Raw genomic sequence first — 18,853 nt, 5'->3', positions numbered from 1 at the left:
AGTCAGGCAGGTGGAGACTATTAGAGTGCTAGGACTTCTCCTGCAAGCGAATGGATCTAATGGCAGGATGAAAGAATACATCTCTAACAAGTCAGAAGAAGTCATTAGGCTTCTGCGTAGAGTTACCAACAAGCATAAGGGGCTAGGAGAAGACAGTGCCATAAGTTTGGTACATGCATTCGCCTTTTGCCACCTCGTACGTGGCTGGCATGCTACAACAGACACAGGCTGATAAGAACAAGCTAAATGCTTTAATCAGATGACTTATAAAGACTGCACTAGGACTTCCCATCAGCACGGCCAATGATAGCTTATTGCGCCTAGGGCTGCATAACACACTAGAGGAGATAACTGAGGCTCAACAGGTGGCCCACCAGGAGAGACTAATGGGTACACGACCTGGGAGGGCGCTACTTGAAGAAATTGGCGTAGAAATTAACAACCACACCAACGAAGGAGAATTATTAACGCAATTACAAGAGGGACTACGAGAAACAATAAAGACGACCCCGTTCCCTAGGAACATGCACCCGACACATAACCTCGAGAGACGGAAGGCAATGGCGAAGGCACTCCTTCAAGACATAGATCAACATAAGCAGCAGGCGTTGTTCGTTGACGCTGCCTGGGTTAAAAATAAGGATGCGTATACCTCCGTTGTTGTAGACACTCAAGGTAACATACGGGATGCCATCACCGTCTATACCAAGGACCCAACAGTTGCAGAACAAGTAGCAATCGCCTTAGCCATCCGGGCTAATCGGTGGACACATATTTACAGCGACTCTAGAACAGCCATACGTAACTTTACCAATGGATATGTGACATGGATAGCAACAAAATTACTAGAGAAGGTCAACAGTGAGAGGATTGAAATCCGCTGGTTTCCTGCACATCTGGGGGTGTTAGACGAAGCTCAGAAAAACCTCAATGAGGTGGCAAATGAAGCAGCACGAGGACTTTCTAGCCGTGCTCTTCAAGACCGAGCAACTTACATTTCACCCGGAGAACACAGGGATCGATTATTAACATATAATGAAATCACTAAGCATTATTATTTAAGCAGAAGGGAATACCCATTGCCACACGGTAAGCTTTGCAGAGCCCAAGCGGTCACATTACGTTTGCTACAGACAAGAACATACCCAAGTCCAGATTTTATTAACAGGATCTATCCGGAGAGGGAAACTCAAATCAACTGTAATAAGTGCAATGGCATCATTACTCTTGACCACATGCTTTGGCAGTGCCCCGCGGCCTTCACAGACTGTGACAAGGAACAAGAATGGTGGCGGCAAATGCTACACAGCAAATCACTCTCTGACCAATTACGGGCAGTCCAGAAGGCCCGTGATGTGGCTGGAGGGCTTGGCCTGACAGTCCCAACGTGGGAGCGGCCCGTGTCAACCTAGGGTTGACCTTCAGGACCCAATAAAGTTCTTCTTACCTTACCTTACCGACCAACACTTGCACTCGCGTGCCTCACTGGCCTTGAATACTTTCATTTACGTTGCAAAATGAGGAGCTCATGTACGGCTATGTTAGTAATGAACTGTGTGTTTTTTCACAGAAATGTTGTACCGGTGTTCGATCGCGCCCTAATAAATGCAGATCAAGCGCTTCTACCCTAGTTTTGAAGCACACTTGATGATCGTGCTTCGTGGCTCGTTCGTACTCAAAAAGTTATGCGCAGGTCGACCTTAGCCAGAACTATATAATGTATACATGCACTGCAACAGGGATATAAAAAATAAAACGTGTCAACCCCACTAGCACAAATTGTTGGATAAACAATGCAGAGTTAACTAGCACAGCATAATTTCTTTTGAAGATCCCTAAGTGTACTTACACAATGACCCTAGTTCTTGCCCCAACATTTTAAATGAATGTCTTGCACTGCCCGCACCTCTGTTTTCATGCAAGTTTCTCTACAAAATTGCATTATTTTTGGTCAACATTATTTAATGGAACTTTTGATTGACGTTGTGTGCTTGGTTTGTTTGGACAGTCATGCAGGTGTCACAAGTACACTTCTGATGGCAATCGGGGCTCATCCGGATTGAGCTTTATCCAGATCGAATGTTGCTACGCGGTCATTTGCAATCGCAATCTTCTGGGATGCGAATCCGCACAATTGTGATTGATGGATGGATGAGCCTTTCAAATCGGGTGGCGGCACACACCACCTAGCCGTGACTAACAATATATTTTGTTCTTAGTGGAGGGTGAAATTTCACTCTTGCCCTTGATTTTATCCACCAATCAGATAACCACCATTTGTTAATTTCTACCCGCTTAAAGCCTATTTTTCCTTCACTGTCCCTAAGCCCCAATGCTTTGAAAAAATCTGGCCCGTTGCTTTGAACTGTAGGGTGAGGCCAGAAAAGTATCAGGTGTTCAGCCATTTCCTCTTCCTCTCCACACGCTCCGCATAACGTGTTTATTCCTTGGCACTTGACTCGGTACGTCACAGGCTGACGTCTGCACCCTCTAGTGCTCTATTCTGAAAAAGCTAAAAACACAAAGTGAAGTCAGATCAATAAAAAGTGTTTAAAAATCTTTTTTTAAGCCATAATAAGTTGCAAAATTGAAATATTGTCTATATTTAGCTATATCCTGCAAATCTGAATTTGTAGCCAAGGCATTATGCAGTTCTGAGAGTTGCCGACGATCAGCAGATGATAATATGTGTTCTGTGATGATAACTCGATATGGATCATTGGACCATGCAGTATCAACCATTGTTCAGTGCGATCAAGAAATCTGATTACCCACTGTGGTTGCTTAGTGGCTATGGTGTTGGGCTGCTAAGCATGAGGTTGCAGGATCAAATCCCGGCCACAGCGGCCACATTTCGAAGGGGGCAAAATGCGAAAACACCCATGTACTTAGATTTAGGTGCATGTTAAACAACCCCAGGTGGTCGAAATTTTCGGAACCCCCCACTACGGCGTGCCTCATAATCAGAAAGTGGTTTGGGCACGTAAAACCCCATAATTTAATTTTAAGAAATCTGATTCAGATTGGCCTCGATCACAATCAGAAGCGTACGTGTGACGCCAGTATTAGTTGCTGATGATGCTGGCAAAGTGCATGTACAACTGTGGCAAGCAAAACTTTCAGGTGTTCTCTTTAAAAAATGAGGACCAAAGGATGTGATCATACTTTGTAGTTTGATCCACAGCAAAGCAGCAGTGAATTCAAATCTTATTTGGAATTCGTTGAGATAAAACAGCAGGTCACTTTTTACTTCAGGGCAAAAGGTATGGCGCTAAGCAGACGAGGACGAAGTGGGGCACAAACAACATATACGGGTGCCCACTTCCAACTGTTTATTCACCAGAAACCACGAAACTTCATACATGAAACCTAGGTGCAAAGTAATCACAGTAAAAAACTAACAAATAGCATAGGAGCTATTAATCGCTCATAAGCCAGTGATCATCAGAGTAACTGCATTGTAAGTGAACTGAATGTAACTGAACTGTCAAGGCAGGCATATAGGAACACATATGCATTGCAGGCACAAACCAAGTAGCAAACCAAATGTAGCACCTGCATGTTCTAATCATGATGGTGATTACAGGCTATCGGTTATGAATGACATTTGCCACTTAATGCTAGTGACGGCTTGCTAATGCACTTATTGCCCGTTGTTTTTATTAAGAATGCCTCGATTATCTCCCTTTCAGTGCTATTTCTTGCTCTCCTTGGAAAAGTTGTGTAGTCCAGGAGTGGCGCGCAACGCCACTGCTTGCAGTGGCCTGCCATGTGCCCGCCAATGTTGCTGTTAACTTCCAGCCAGTACTCTCTCACACGATTGTTGAAGCATTGTCCCGTTTGTCCAGGATAACTCAACTCAATTTCTGTTCCTTAAGCTTAGTTTCATGAAAGCCTATGTATGCTGGATGTATAAACCAAGGACTAAGAAAAGCCTTCTGCCATTTTTTGACAGTGCACATTCTAAGCTGATCAAGAGGGGAATAGCTAGCACGTGCCTCAATTCGGCATTAATGAAGTCATGCGAGCACAACACAATCTTGTTACAGGTTTCAGTAATCAGATTAGCCATTTGAAAGACGCCCGATTTCCTCTCTCCGCTATTACGGGTGTGTGCAAAAGCCTCCTGCAGAAAATAAAACACGGGAAGAAAGTGCAGGAGCCCCCCCAAAAATTAAGATTCACGTGATAACATACATACATAAGCTGTCAGACAACATAAAGAAGGTGGCAGCTAGATACAGTGTGCAAATTGTGTTTTCTGCTCCACGGAAACTGGCCAAGATTTGCCCTTTGATGGTAAATAAGATGCCAGCTACATGCTCCAAGAAGCATGCTACATGATACACAAATTGTGCTAGCGATGTACAATATTCCCCAAAGCTGTGGCAGGGCGTACATTGGACAAACGGGACGATGCTTCAACAATCGTATGAGAGAGTATCGGCTGGCGGTTAACAACAACATGGGCGGGCACTTGGCAGGCCACTGCAAGTGATGTGGTTGCGCATCGCTCCTGTACCAAAGAATTTTTCCAAGGAAAGCAAGAAACCGCACTGAACGGAAGATAATCGAGGCGTTATTAATTAAAAGGATGGGCACTAAGTGTGCTAGCACGCTGTCACTAGCATTAAGTGACAAAGAAATGTCACTCATAACAGGTAGCCTGTAATCGATGCCAAGGTTAAAACGCGCAGGTGCCACATTTGGTTTGCTACTCGGTTTGCGCCTGTAATGCCTGCGTGTTCCTATATGCCAGCCTTGATAGTTCAGTTTAGGTCAGTGCAGTTACACTGTTATGTATATCCACTCTAATGATCACTGGATTACGAGTGGTTGGTAGCTCCTATCACATTTGTTAGTTCTTAACTGCGATTACTTTGCAACTAGGTTTTATGTATAGATTGCATAGTTTCTGATGGATAAACAGTTGGAAGTTGGTGCCCGTATATGTCTTTTGTAGCCCGCTTTGATTTAGTTTGCTTAGCGCCATACCTTTTGTCCTGAAGTCGTGAACCACTAGCTCATCAACAGGCTTTGTTAAATCACTTTTTACATCCAGCGTGTGATGATGCAATTCTTTATTATTCAAAATCGATGTTAAGTCAAGCAAAACTAAATTTTGAATGGTCTGCTAAGCTTTCAATGCATTTTCAAACCGCTTAACCCAAGCAAAGCTTCCACTTAAGGGGAAGCTGTTGGTCCAGCCCCCCTGTCTAAATACATGGGAAAGGAGGCATTGTTTTTCTGCGCTAAATTGATGCTAAATCACTGCGCTAAATTTGATGAGATTTGTTTCATTTAAAGAAAAAGTTAAAACCTAGTGACTGTTGGTTGCAAATGTTTGATTTAGGCTGTCAATCTTTTAATAAAAATTGTTAGAAATCGTAAATGTCCAGGAGCGAAACTATTAAGTTGTCAACTCTGTAACTTGGCAATGAAAAATTATATCACAATTCTGTAAATGATGCCTGATAGAACATCTAAAGCGGACAAAATTGATATGTTATACTTGGTTTTCAACTAGACGACTAATTTGTGAGCAGAGCTTTTGCAAAACTTTAAGCATTGTAACAAATCCATGCAAGATATAAGTTGACACATAAGATTTGTCTGCTCTGGATGCTCTAATGTATGCAGTTTACAAAACTGCGATATCTTCTCTAGGTGCATAGTTATGAATTTGTAAACTTCGTGCTTTTATTTTTTTTTTAATACCTACCAATTTTTGAATATCTTATTTAAAAATTAAGACCCTAAATTGAAATTTTGCTTCCAATAGTCACTAGAATATAATTTTCTCTTTATAACTTTCTCTCTCAAACGCAACACATTTCATTAAAATTGGCCCAGTGGTTATCTCAGAAAAGTGTTTCTGCGTTTTACATGTATTTGAATAGGCGGCATCAGAGTTGGGCCTGAGCTAAAGCTTCCTCTTAACCTTCTGTATTCCCAATGTGATAAAAAGGCATTCATAATGCATGGGTGTCAGTTCACAGGTACCATTACAAACGAGCCCCACCAACCTATCTACATTTGGACCTTTGATATCCATTGTGCGTGTAGAGGACCCACTTTTTCTTTGCCATAACCTTGTGGTAGCTGACCCTTGTGCATTCGCATGTGTCCACACTGCAATTCAATAATTTAGTTTGGGCCACATCTCTCAGAATGCAAGCAAACCGAGGGCATGAACAATGTGTCCTTGTCCCAGTGCTACAACCTGCGAGTGCAGCGAGGTTTTCACCAGGAGATGACGTGGATGGTGCAGAGGCGGTACAGCGACTTCAATGCCCTCCACAGCCAGCTCCAGACTTCTGGGCAGGAGTTGCCTCTGCCACCTAAGAAACTGTTCAATAACATGAGTCGAGAATTCATTGCTGAGAGACAGCAGAAGCTGCAGGTAGACTATTTAATTTTGTTTTTGCATGCACAGCTTTGTTATTTATGTATCATAAAGGCTGACATTGTTTATTTATTTATTTATAGTACCCTCCTGTCCAAATTAGCATCACAGATGGGAGTAGCAATGAGATAGAGACAAATAAAAGTAAATAAATAAAAAATACAGCAGTGCGTAAAAGAGACAATAACTGCTTCTTATGCAATGTCAGCTAATGTTTCAAAAATAATGACAATGAGAAAAAGAAAAAAACGAACGATAAAGTAACAGAAGTGTAGTGAGTTAAAGGGAAGCTGAAGAGTCTGCCAAATTCAATAAGACGCTCATATACGAATGCGGGAACCTTAGAAACCATGCAGGTAAAATTTTGGGGGGGATTTTTCACTTAGGAGCGACGCAATCGTCGGTTAAAATTGCGCTTTAGCTCCGCCCCCCGTCGAGCGCCGCGCGCTGCTGCTGATGCTGGCGATGCAAACGGAGACCGGAAACCGCGGCGTAGTGACGTCAGCACTGGTGTTCCGTTCCTTCGCAGTCTCCGCGACTGTGTCTGACCGGGCTTATTTCTGAGTGCGTGCCGTCCTAATCTGCTTTGCTCGACCCTACATTCCTTTGTTTGTGTGTATATAGGAGTGGTAGTTGACGTGCGCAGCATCAATTGAACTTGTAGGCCGATCATGCCGGCATTAATTCTCTGCAGCCTACGCTTGCACAAACACCAGCGGCCGTGACAATGTTCCGATGTTCCATTAGTTCCTGCAAGACAAGAAGCTTTCAGCTAAGTGGGAGGCTGCTGTGAAGCGAAACAACTTCAAGTGCTCAAGAACAACAGTGTTGTGCTCCAACCACTTCCGTGACGATTACTACTGGAGTTTATCAATAATGCGTGCTTTGGGTTCTCCTTCGTGTTAGCACGCTGAACGGAAGATGCATGTTTATCTCCCACCCTTGACACAGGGTTTATCGCCAAGCGCCGCAAGTTTTCTATTCGCACGTGTGTTGTGAAACAGCCTGCATGCAGCAACCATAACGCAGTGCAAGTGTAAAGTTTGCATGTGTCGGAAAGCCTGCTCACGCCAGGACGCTGCGCTCCCCCTTCTCTCGCACACATAGAGAAACCGACTATTTCACGTAGCCGACGGAATTCACCGGTTACGAGTAGCATGCAGATGGCACGCTGATGAAGATTCTATACTACACGTGCTACAACAGCCATTAAACTTTTCCCGCGTTTAAACAGTCTGTGTAGATTGCCGACAGCTTTGGGGCAGGGCACAAATGCCGAAGATCGCATCACCGCTTACGTTCGAAGAGGAGGCATGCAGGAACATAACACTCTACAGTTGTTTGCCCGGAAACGTACTCACTGGAACTATGAATGCAGCTTAGCAAAAAACATACTCGCCAAAGAACATTTCTAACACAAGGAGATGATAACACTTCGCCTTCGTTTGCGTGGAAAGCAGTGCTTGCCCCAGCATTTTTTGCTTCTTGGAGAGGCCGGCTCTTTGCAATCGGCTCGTACATGTAGGGAGTAAAGTATAAACCCCTTACTAGTGATCTTGCACGCGACAGCGCGACAAGCGAGGCGATGGCTGTCGCGTTCACTCGTCGCCTGCAAGCCGAACTCCACGCGAGCGACGGCTTTGAGCGACGACTTCCCGGTATGAGGGCAGCAATATATGCGCCGAAACTAGCGTGACGCATGCTTTATCAATTTAAGTTGATGTATTTTACTGAAAAAGGAGCACAAAATATTTCTGAAGGTCTTGCACTAGGTTCTTATTCTTGCATGTGTAAAATTCAATAGTTTGCTCGTTCCGTGCGACAAACAGTAGTATTTGAGTTATGTACATCGAGTTCCGGCTTCGCACTATTGGCTAGTTGCTCATAGCACTTCCGGGCGACGAGTTCTAGATTTCTAGAAACGAGCGATCGAGCGACAACACCGAGCGATCTGTTCAAGCGACGGCCCATTTTGTCGCTCGAAGTCGTCGCCCGTCACCGTCGCGCGCAAAATCGCTCTCGTCTCAGCAAAACAGCACCAAACTACCTTGCACCGTGCTTCGTGTGTAGCTGCAGCAGTTGGTCCGGACGAACACCATTGTTGATGTCACGAGGCACCCGGCCAATCACAGGTGGAAACGAGGCGCGCGAGCTGGGCGTGTCTGCTGCTGCACTTTTCGTCAAAATAAAATGTGTTTGCGCTTTCTTTCGCTCAATTTCGATGCGATATTCGAATTCAGAGAGTTGAAAACCACGTCGTATTGCTCTTCACTAATTTTTTCTGGAAAAGCTTTGAGCTTCCCTTTAAAGAATAGTAGCTGCTACTTACACAATACTAGCACTGAAAGCATGTACATCAATAAAGGGCCACTCACCAGGTCTGGCCATTTTGAGCTGACAAGCGCAGAGTATACAATACGCAATAATGATCTTGTCTGCAAAGTATTACGTTGCTTTGTGCCCCGGAAAGATCTGAAAATTTCAAACCGAATGTCATTTTCTCTTCTCCTCGCGGCCACTGCGCTCTAAGCCGGAGGATGTCGTACACGTGCTAGTGTGCCTACATACACGTGTTTGTGCTGTGACGTCGCTCATACGTGACCTCGAGAATTATTCAAGGCAACATATGCTATTTGTGTAATATGTTGCTTGAATATACGAACTAAAGCTTAGAGAAATAATAAAACACAAAAACCGAATGTCTGCATGTTTTTGTTTTACTTCGCACCGCAGCAAGAGAGATGTACTTCCTATTCGTCTGCTTGGTCCCACGTCGTGCTGTCGTGCACAGACACCAAAACTATGTAATTTTCTACCGTGTTCCAACGTGGGATCATGCTCTGTGATCTGCTTGTGTCTGCCTCAGTATTCGTGTAGCACTATACCGCTAGTCAGGTGTCCACGAGCACAGCGCACAAAATCATGCACTGTGCGAAACAAGGCAATCGCAACAGCTTGTACGTGACACTGTCAGCAGAAGTGCGCTGCGCTGCAAAAAAGCGAGGAAAAAAAAGTGAAGGCGGGCCCCGTGACGTATGCGTCATGTGATCCTCGAGGTCCGGTATGGGAGAACACCGGGAAGGAATTTTGCTTGTGGACGCTAGATGGGGCAAGCGGAGAGAGTCTCTTGCTTGGCAGTGGAGCTCGCCTCCTGAAATCATGGGTTCGCAGCAATGAAATATTTCTATCTCGGCTATTAATGAGCTGATATGAAACATTTTTGCAGCAGAACACTCCCTAAAGGACATACAACAACTTACAGCATATAACCAAAATTTTTTATGTGGCCTGTTGAGGGGCCCTTTAATGTTAACAGTATGTACAGGAAAAGGTTTCCATTTTTGAGATGTACGATTTTCTGTTGCATAGAGTGGTGGAGGAATGATTTCATGGTCAATATAATAAAGGAATGGTATCTTCTGATGTCATAATGAAAGCATCATTACAAACTTCATTATTGCACAGTTGAAATCGATCATATTTGTTTGTCACATTAGCATAAACTGAATTTTTAAACCATTAGCACAAATATGGTCACAAGTTTGGAGGCAGTAGTACTTTAAGCTTTACCAGGCTTGTCACCATGTCATGTTCATATTGCTTGTCATGTGCAAAGTTGCATTTGTAATGCTTTACTTTAAAAACTGTTTAGGAATATTTGGACCAGGTGCTTTCAGAGCCCTTAATATCGCAATGCCTGGCTGTCAAGCGCTTCCTGGACCCAAATAATTACAACCAAAACTTCTGTGGTGCGTATGTGTCCCATGCCTTTGTCATTAATTTTGTATTGTAACTAGACCCAGAACTATGTCAATATTGTGGGCATTTATTGTGCACTTGTTCATCATGTGTGTGCTCCTCTTCATCGTGCGTGTGGTCGGATCATCATAGTGGACTGTGCCGAGGGTTTTTCGCCGCATCTCTCAGGCTCAATAAAGATTGGCTCATACTGTGACGTCACAAATAGTGGAGGTGCGGGCTTGTGATGTCACAGTAAGAGCCAATCTTTATTGAGCCTGAGAGACACAGCGAAAAACCCTCGGCACAGTCCACTATGATGATGCGACTACACTCATGGTGAAGAAGAGGAGCACACACATGATGAAGATAATGTACAGATGATGAAGAAATGCTCAATAAATGCCCACAATATATATTTAAGAAGTATCCTTGGTTTGGCCACACTTTCCACATCAGTTCAATGGTATCAACATGGTTCATAAGCGCACTCTTGGACCACACACTTCACTTTGACACATCATGCAGGAGCCAGTTGTGCATGCCTGTTTACTGCTCTGCCCTCGTTGCACTCTTGGATGAGCAGCCAGCACAGGCAGTGTGCAGGCTGCTTGCAGCAGATGATCCAAGACTGCTCTGGTTCGTTAGTGGTGAGCGGACTGTGGCTGAGTTTTTGTTGTAGTAGTCAGTTTAGCTGGCATAAGAGTTACAAGTCAAGCATGAGTAGTCGTTGGAACACGTTGGTAAGTGCCTACATTGTGTTTAATTTCTTTCATTCGAGTAGCCTTCTTGCAGTCTGCTTTCACTAACGAAAAAGTTACATCTGCAGCCGCCACTTCATTACCATCAAATTACAAATTATAGGGATAATGAAAAAAAAAATTCACATTGCATTCGTATGCACACATTTGTTTTAACTGCCTCCACTTATCCATTGCTGCACTTCAACAACTAATTCAGAAAGTGTAGCCAAATCAGAGACCTATGGTAAGGTCTCACAGAATGTTGTAAAATTTTCTCTTTTGTGCCATTAACTGTTAATCAGATGTTTTATGATATTGTAGACATTTCTAGAAGAACGTTTTCAGCCTAGGAATTGTTGAGTCAGAATGATATTCTGTGTGAGCTTTTTCTTTACACACTTGGTGTATTTGGTATGCACCCAGTGTGATGAAAAATCATCTCAACTCAACTCAATCAAGATTCAGTACAAGTTTCATCAGTGTATATGTACGTTGCATATTGAATGTGAAATTTCAACTGTGTGGAGAGTGAGTAGGTAGCCAATTAAATTGCACTGCATTAACTGAAATACAGCGCTAGTAAACATGTGACTCATGCAGTTTGGGCAGAATTACATGTACCTTGTCCTCAATTGGAATGTTCTAGAGGCAGCCCTTCAGCATGTCTCCATGTTGTTTCGGTCTGAGGATCACTGGGAAGTGGTGGACCCACTCCCAGACATTGGTAAGCACGTGGCATTCATACTATATTTTTGTGCTTGTAATGAATATTGAGAAATTTCACCGCAAGCGGCTGTAGCTTTGTGGTAGTGTGCACTGTATTGCTGTGCAGTCGCATTGCTAGCAGAAGTAATGAAAATGGTGATAATGGCAAAAAACAAAGATTTGCACAGGTCATAAGTGTAGATCTTCCTTGTCTGAATGTTGTACTAATTGGGGCACGGAGAGAGAGAGAGAGAGAAATGTTTAATGATATGAAAGTTGGAGAGGTTGAGCCTGAGAGGTTTGCCTGCTTTATAGCCGGCTACTCTGTGCTGGGGAAAGAGGGAAGGAAAGAGGAGCATGATGGGCGATAATGACGACGATAGAGGGAAGAGGCAAAACCACATAATGGGCAAGTCTATTCATAGCCTGAAGTCCAGACCTGTACTCCTTAGAAAGTCGAGTAAGGCCTGGATGGTCCGAAAACGATCTACAGCCATGCCAAGGGATCATGTCCTCTGATAACGGTTGGCTATCAAGGCAGGCAAGGTCACCAGTCAATCTCTTTCACTCTTCCACATACTGAGGGCAGTCACATGGCACCTGCTTTATGGACTCATGCACACGGCACAGTTCGCCGTCTGGAGATGTCTCAGTAAGTGCATGTAAACATGTAAACGCCACTCGCAGCCTGTGCAGAAGAGCAGCACAGCTGCGCTGAAGTTTTGGTGGTAGCCTCAATTCTTTTGCAAGGGTCCAATCCTGCAGGCGTGTGAGGGGTGATTTTCTGGTTGGTCACAGTGCTTTTCTCTTGTTTTCCATACAAGACTTGAGAGAAGACAGTTGGTGTCCAAGTGGGGAAAAAGCAGGCTGGTGAACAAGCAATTGGAAACTACGGCGTAGATTCTAGGAACACTCAAAGAGAGATGTTGGTAGAATTCGCGGTAAGGAATAAGCTGCGAATAATGAACACCTTCTCCAGGAAGCATTGGAACAAAAAGTGGACCTGGAAAAGCCCTAATGGTGAACCAAGAAATTAAATTGATTTGATACTTTCTGCCAATCCCAGCATAGTGCAGGATGTAGAAGTGTTAGGTAGGTTAAAGTGCAGTGATCATAGGTTAGTGAGGGCTAGGATAATTTGAAGAGAGAAAGGGTAATATTAGTCAAGAAGAAACAGGCCAGCCTAGATGCAGTGAGGGTAAAAGCAGACCAATTCAGGTTGGCACTTTAAGGCGAATTTGCAGCCTTAGAATAGAGAGATGAAGATGACATAGAGGCAATGAATGAAACCATAATTAGGCTAGCTTCAGAAGCAGCAATTGAAGTGGGAGGTAAGGCTCCAAGGCAACCAGTAGGTAAGCTCTCCCAAGTAACAAAGGACCTAATAAAGAAATGACAAATAATGAAAATGTCCAACTCAAGAGATCAGGTAGAATTTGCGGAACTGTCAAAACTAATCAACAAGGAGAAAATAAAGGATATTCGAAATTATAACGTGAGAAAGACTGAGGAAGCAGTAAAAAATGGACGCAACCTGAAAACAGTGAGAAGGAAACTAGGCATCGGACAAACCACGATGTTAGGAATGGCCGTACGGGGTGGCAACGTGCTAGCTTTCAGCCCGCTGCACGTGTTCCAATCCCACCAGACGGGGTGCACTTCAGAGAACTGCAGATGACCAGCAGCCACCTGGCGCGCGGTCAGCTCAGGAATGTGCTACTCGCCAGCGCCACCCGGGACAAAGCAGAGTTCTACGAAGCCCTCTGACATCGGCTTGGGCCCTTTTCACCTGAGTGTGTGTGCGGCACGTGTATGTGAGTCATCATCCTCCTCCAACAGCCCTCGCCCTATTCTAAAAGGGCGGGTCATCTACGGTGACGTCGAACGGTGACGTCGAACGATGACTGGACGAACGTTTCCGTCCACTGGGAATCTGTCCACTGGGAATCCGTCCACTGGGAATCCATCCACTGGGACTCAAGGGGGGACCAAGGGCTTATAAGCAGCGGTTGCCGGCTGCTAGAGTGTGCTCGTCGTCGGGAGCTGAGTGCTCGTTGTCATGCTCGAAATGTACTGGTGAGCTGTGTGCTCGTATGCTGTTTGCTGTATGTTAGTCTTGCGGACTCCATATGGGAGTCACGCTAGACTGCCAATGTATCTTGCTTAATGTGTAAATACTGCTAATAAACCCTGCTCGCCTAGTTCCTGCTCCAAGTTCATCCCTACAGCTACGACTGCCCAATCTGACAACTGAATGGCAGTGGCAAGATCGTCCGACGAATCTTACAATGTATGCACTGAAAGATAGACAGGGTAATATCATCAGCAATCTTGAAGATATAGTAAATGCAGCGGAATTATTCTATACTGGCCTATACAGTACCCAAAGCCACCACGATACCTCCATTCAAAATATTAATGAACAGGTTAGAGAGGCTCCTTCTATAACTAGCGAATAAGTTAGAAGGGCCTTGCAAGACATGGAACAGGGAAAAGCAGCAGGAGAAGATAGACTACTAGTCGATTTAATCAAAGATGGTGGAGACATAATGCTGGAAAAACTGGCGGCTCTCTATAAGAAGTGTCTATCGACTGCAAGGGTCTCAGAAAACTGGAAGAATGCCAACATTATACTAATCCACAAAAAGGGAGACGTTAAAGAATTGGAAAATGATAGGCCCATTAACTTACTTCCAATATTATATAAAATATTCGCCAAGATAATCTCCAATAGAATAAGAGCAACACTGGACCTCAGTCAACCAAGGGAACAGGCAGGTTTCGGGAACGGATACTCTACAATCGATCACATCCATGTTATCAATCAGGTAATCGAGAAATCTGCAGAGTACAATCAGCCTCTCTAAATGGCTTTCATAGATTATGAAAAGGCATTTGATTCAGTCAAGATACCAGCAGTCATAGAGGAATTACGTAAGCAAGGAGTACAGGACGCTTACTTAAATATCTTGGAAAGTATCTACAGAGATTCTGCAGCTACCTTAATTCTCCACAAGAAAAGCAGAAGGATGCCTATAAAGATAGGGGTCAGACAAGGAGAGACAATCTCTCCAATGCCATTCACTGCATGCTTGGAAGAAGTATTCAAGCTATTAAACTAGGAAGGCTTAGGAGTAAGGATCAACAGCAAATATCTCAACAACCTTAGATTTGCAGATGACATTGTCCTGTTCGGCTCCACTGGGGATGAGTTACAACAAATGATTGAGGACCTGAACAGAGAGAGTGTGTCAGAGTGGGGTTGAAGATTAATATGCAGAAGACAAAGATAACGATTAATAGCCGGGCAAGGGAACAAGAGTTCAGGATCGCCAGTTGGTCTCCAGAGTCTGTGAAGGAGTATGTTTACCTAGGTCAATTACTCACAGGGTACCCTGTTCATCAGAAGGAAAGTTGCAGAATAAAAATGGGTTGGAGCGCATTCGGCAGGCATTGTCAGATCTTGACTGGAAGCTTACCATTATCATTAAAAAGGAAGGTGTACAATCAATGCATTCTACTGGTGCTGACATATGGGGCAAAAGCTTGGAGACTGATAAATGTGGGGATGCGCGACTCTCACGCGTCCCCTGATATGTTGTTTTCCCGCACGGCTCACGTGGCCTGGCGCCCGCGGCGGTCGGAGTGGTTGAAGCGCAGTACGAGAGATGGCGCGAGTGTGGCGCTGCTAACGCCGCCGACAGGCGGGGTTACTTGGGCGCCAAAAGAGAAGGCACTTCCTCTTTGGTTCGGGACAGCAAGCAGTACGCACGTGCCGTGCCACGTGTGCACCTAGCCATGCTTCTGCGAGACCGTCTCGCGTGGCCGCCTTGGAACGCGCCACCGTTCGCGTGGCCGTACGCGCGAACGACCAGGCGTTGGGATCCAGCATGGGGCGAACATATTTGCTCGCTATCCGGTCGCGGTGAGTCGGACTTCTAGATTTGTCGCGCGCCCATCGGCATGTTTTGTGGATAGCAACTCAGCTAGCAGGCATTGATCTATGAAAGGTGCAATAAATGCCCTTGTGACTGTTTGCACTACTGTGTTGTCGTGTCGGTGGTGGTGAAAAGGGCTCAGGGAAAGCGGCACACGGGAAAAAGTCTCCGGCATGGCTACTTTTGCAATTTTAAAAATTACTTTAACAGAGTACTTTGTGCACAGTATGATAGAACTGCCATTTGAGAACAGACTTCTTGGTGTAAGATTTTTTTAAGGAGTGTGATACACTGAGTATGCATATTTTACTTCTCTGGCTTCAGGATGGCGATTTCGGAAACAGTACTTTATGGTCCGTCACAAAGGCGATCTCAAGGACAAGCCTCGATTGCTGATGTGGGTGAGCTACTTTTCACAAGTATTGCAAACAAAACTCTAAGAATGACAGCAGTGGCTGTGCTTATTTATTTTATTGCACATTTATCTGCTTTGTTCTCAACTTCTTACTGTGGAAGAGCTCGGTATAGCAACCAAAGTCATTTCAGTTGATGTGATGCAGCATCGATTCAAGGGCATTTGCCATGATGTAGAGTGGGCTAGCATTGTGGGAATGATATTTTTTCCATGCAGCTAGAATTAAGTTGCCCTGTAAAGTGAATAAGGAAGGGGGGAGGGGGGGTAAAAAAAAATTAGTGCATGCAGATGTAAAGCCGGTAGAAGGCATACTCAATGTGGCCATTTATTAAATAATAATGATGAAGACTGCTGCACTGTCCCCGCATTGACAGTAGTATTCGTAGTTCTTTCTTTTCCTTTTCTCTTTCTTCCTTTTTTTCTTTCTTTTTTTAAGGATTCAGCATAAAAGATTCTTTCAGAACCTGGTTTTACTTATGTTTTTAAAGTGAGCTTTGTTAGAAATGGCATAGAGTTGTGCATATAATCAAAGGCATATTTAAGTAGAGGCGCAAATATTGTCAGTTAAATGCAGTTCTTTAAGTGCACTGTGCTGGCAAAATACACACACATATAGAGTGGCATTGTGTGTTCATAGCTACCCAGCCAAAGTGCATAAGGTGTGGCCTGCCAAGTCATGCTGCCACAAGTGGGCTACGCTGATGTCACAGTTTTACTTATGGTTTGTGCAGCTAACGACTGACTGCACAATCAAAGGGCATGTTTCATTTGAGCTTCCATGCAGTTGTGATAATGAGATAAATATAGCTGTTCAGCTGCATGCATTACTACTACAGTATTTCATGAAGCGAGTACATAAACCTGTATATTACTAAATGTGACTCTCACTGTACAAATCAATGGATGGATGGATGCGAAACTTTAATAAGGTCCTGAGGTACGCGACTCAGCGCGCTGCGGGCCGCTCCCACGTTGGGACAGCCAGGCCTTGCCCGACCGCCGCATCGTGGGCCCTCTGGACAGCCCATAGTTGCACCCCGGCATCAGGGCTCTTGATAGCGGAGAGCCACTTGTCTTCATTGATTTCTTCTGTGCCTCGTAACGAGGGGCAACGCCAGAGCATATGACCTAGGCTAGCGATGTCATTGCAATGCCTGCAAGAACTAGTGGCATAGGTGTCGGGATAAATTTTGTGGAATAAAGCCGGGCTGGGATATGAGCCTGTTTGCAGTAATCTGAGGGTCAATGCCTGCGCTGGCAAACTTTCACTATCATTGCAAGTGAGTCTGCAATATTGCTATTGCATATCAAGTCTCCCGAGCTGCTGATGCTAAATGGTGGTCACAGGCCTTTTAGCACCCAAGGCAAGCCATGTATTGTGCACTTTGATTGAGTGGGCATGATGTAATTTGGTGATACAAGCTGTCTTTGCTAGTGGCATAACCATCACTGAATGAAGGGCAAACCTTTGGTCTGGTGGCCAGTAACAGTGTGAAAGGAACCTGGTGTGATGGGTGCGAGCATGAACTGCGTTCCTTCTGTTGGTCAACTCATATGCCTAGGTTCCTCTGGGTCCCGATTTCTACCTCAGTGTCAAGGATTTGCAAGTGGCTCTCAAGTTGCTCACCACCATACAGGTATGTGGTGTCTTCATAGATTCTGTCTGTATAGTAGCCTGCATGCTTATATCAAAACATGAACTAGGAAAAATAAAAATAGACAGTAGCATTCTTGTATTCCCACACTGATACACTGAACGCTTGTTAAGACGAACTCGGTGAAGTCGAATTCTCGTTTGTAACGAACGTGGGAATGTTTGTTTGGTTTTCCATAGACCCAATGCAAAAGAATCTGCTTGAGACGAACTGTCAGAGTGACCACCACTGATCCTGCAGGCTAGGGTGCCTCAGTGTGTAGCGCCTGGGGGCACACACATCGAGACGAAAACAAAAACCGACAGTGATGTTTCACTTCGTCAACACAGGCGACGTGCAAGCGTACAGGTGTTATAGTGCACATGAAGCTATCGGCCTTCGGTGCACCTGGACTGTGCATTGCAGATTGTATTCCAGGTGGGGCTCATGTGGCCACGCCATACACAGCAGCCGCCGAATAGAATGCCTCTTTCATTCGCTTACTAACTAAATTGACAAGCATGGTATCGGTGCGCACAGGCAAACATGAAGACATCACACTCAATGACTGCGGACACTGGCTGTGAGAATGCTGGCGTGAGGAATCGTGGCAGTAGCAGCGAGCAAAGTGACCTTCATGCTGTCTATCGCTTCAACGCAAACTAAGCGACAAGAACACAGCGTACACAAAGCTACGAGCCATCAGCCCACCTAGACTGTGCCCCCAAAGCAGATCGCTTTCAAGATAAAGCCCACACGACCGCATGCGGACGAAGTAAAACACCCCACTCCCTCCTCCCCCCGTGCCATGCGCGTCACGGAAGATGGTGTCCCACCCCCATTTCCTCCTTTGCGCAAGCAAGATTGAGCCACCATCATCAGCCCACGATTGCACGCTTTCACTTGCACATACAGCATGCAGCACGCAAGGACAATGTTATCACGAGACGAACTTGTTACTTCCGAACCGCAAACAAAACCTGTAGCAACTGCCAGAAGGGGTCAATCCAGCACGCCTTCACCTACTCTTTCCTCCTCCGCGATGCTTCGCCTCATTTCTCCTTCCCCGCATCGCTCAATGTCACTCAATGAATCGGTAGTAGCGACGGGCAGTGTGTACAAAAGGCAGGGACGTAATCAACGCGAGCTTATGACTCGTGCTAACTGGGAATTCCTCGTTCAAGGGGAACAATTGCAAGCCCCTATCCCAATCATGAAAGAAGTTCCACGGGTTACCCAGTCTTCTCAGACAGGGATAAAGACATGCTGCTTCC

General features: G+C 44.9%; 1 protein-coding gene across 1 annotated transcript in view; it reads left to right on the top strand.

Annotated features, from left to right (window-relative positions):
• The window catches only part of LOC135904025 (PX domain-containing protein kinase-like protein), an 83,070-nt gene that overhangs the window by 2,500 nt on the left and 61,717 nt on the right, over nt 1-18,853 (top strand). The window contains exons 2-6 of the mRNA XM_065434585.2: nt 6,215-6,403; nt 10,059-10,155; nt 11,534-11,611; nt 15,855-15,931; nt 17,508-17,582. Coding sequence (XP_065290657.1) covers nt 6,215-6,403; nt 10,059-10,155; nt 11,534-11,611; nt 15,855-15,931; nt 17,508-17,582 — 516 coding nt within the window. The remainder of the gene's footprint in view (nt 1-6,214; nt 6,404-10,058; nt 10,156-11,533; nt 11,612-15,854; nt 15,932-17,507; nt 17,583-18,853) is intronic.

This window comes from Dermacentor albipictus, chromosome 5 (genome assembly GCF_038994185.2).
Source record: "Dermacentor albipictus isolate Rhodes 1998 colony chromosome 5, USDA_Dalb.pri_finalv2, whole genome shotgun sequence".
Lineage (NCBI taxonomy): Eukaryota > Metazoa > Arthropoda > Arachnida > Ixodida > Ixodidae > Dermacentor > Dermacentor albipictus.
The sequence above is the reverse complement of the archived record's forward strand: the minus strand, read 5'-3'. Positions and strand labels throughout refer to the sequence as shown.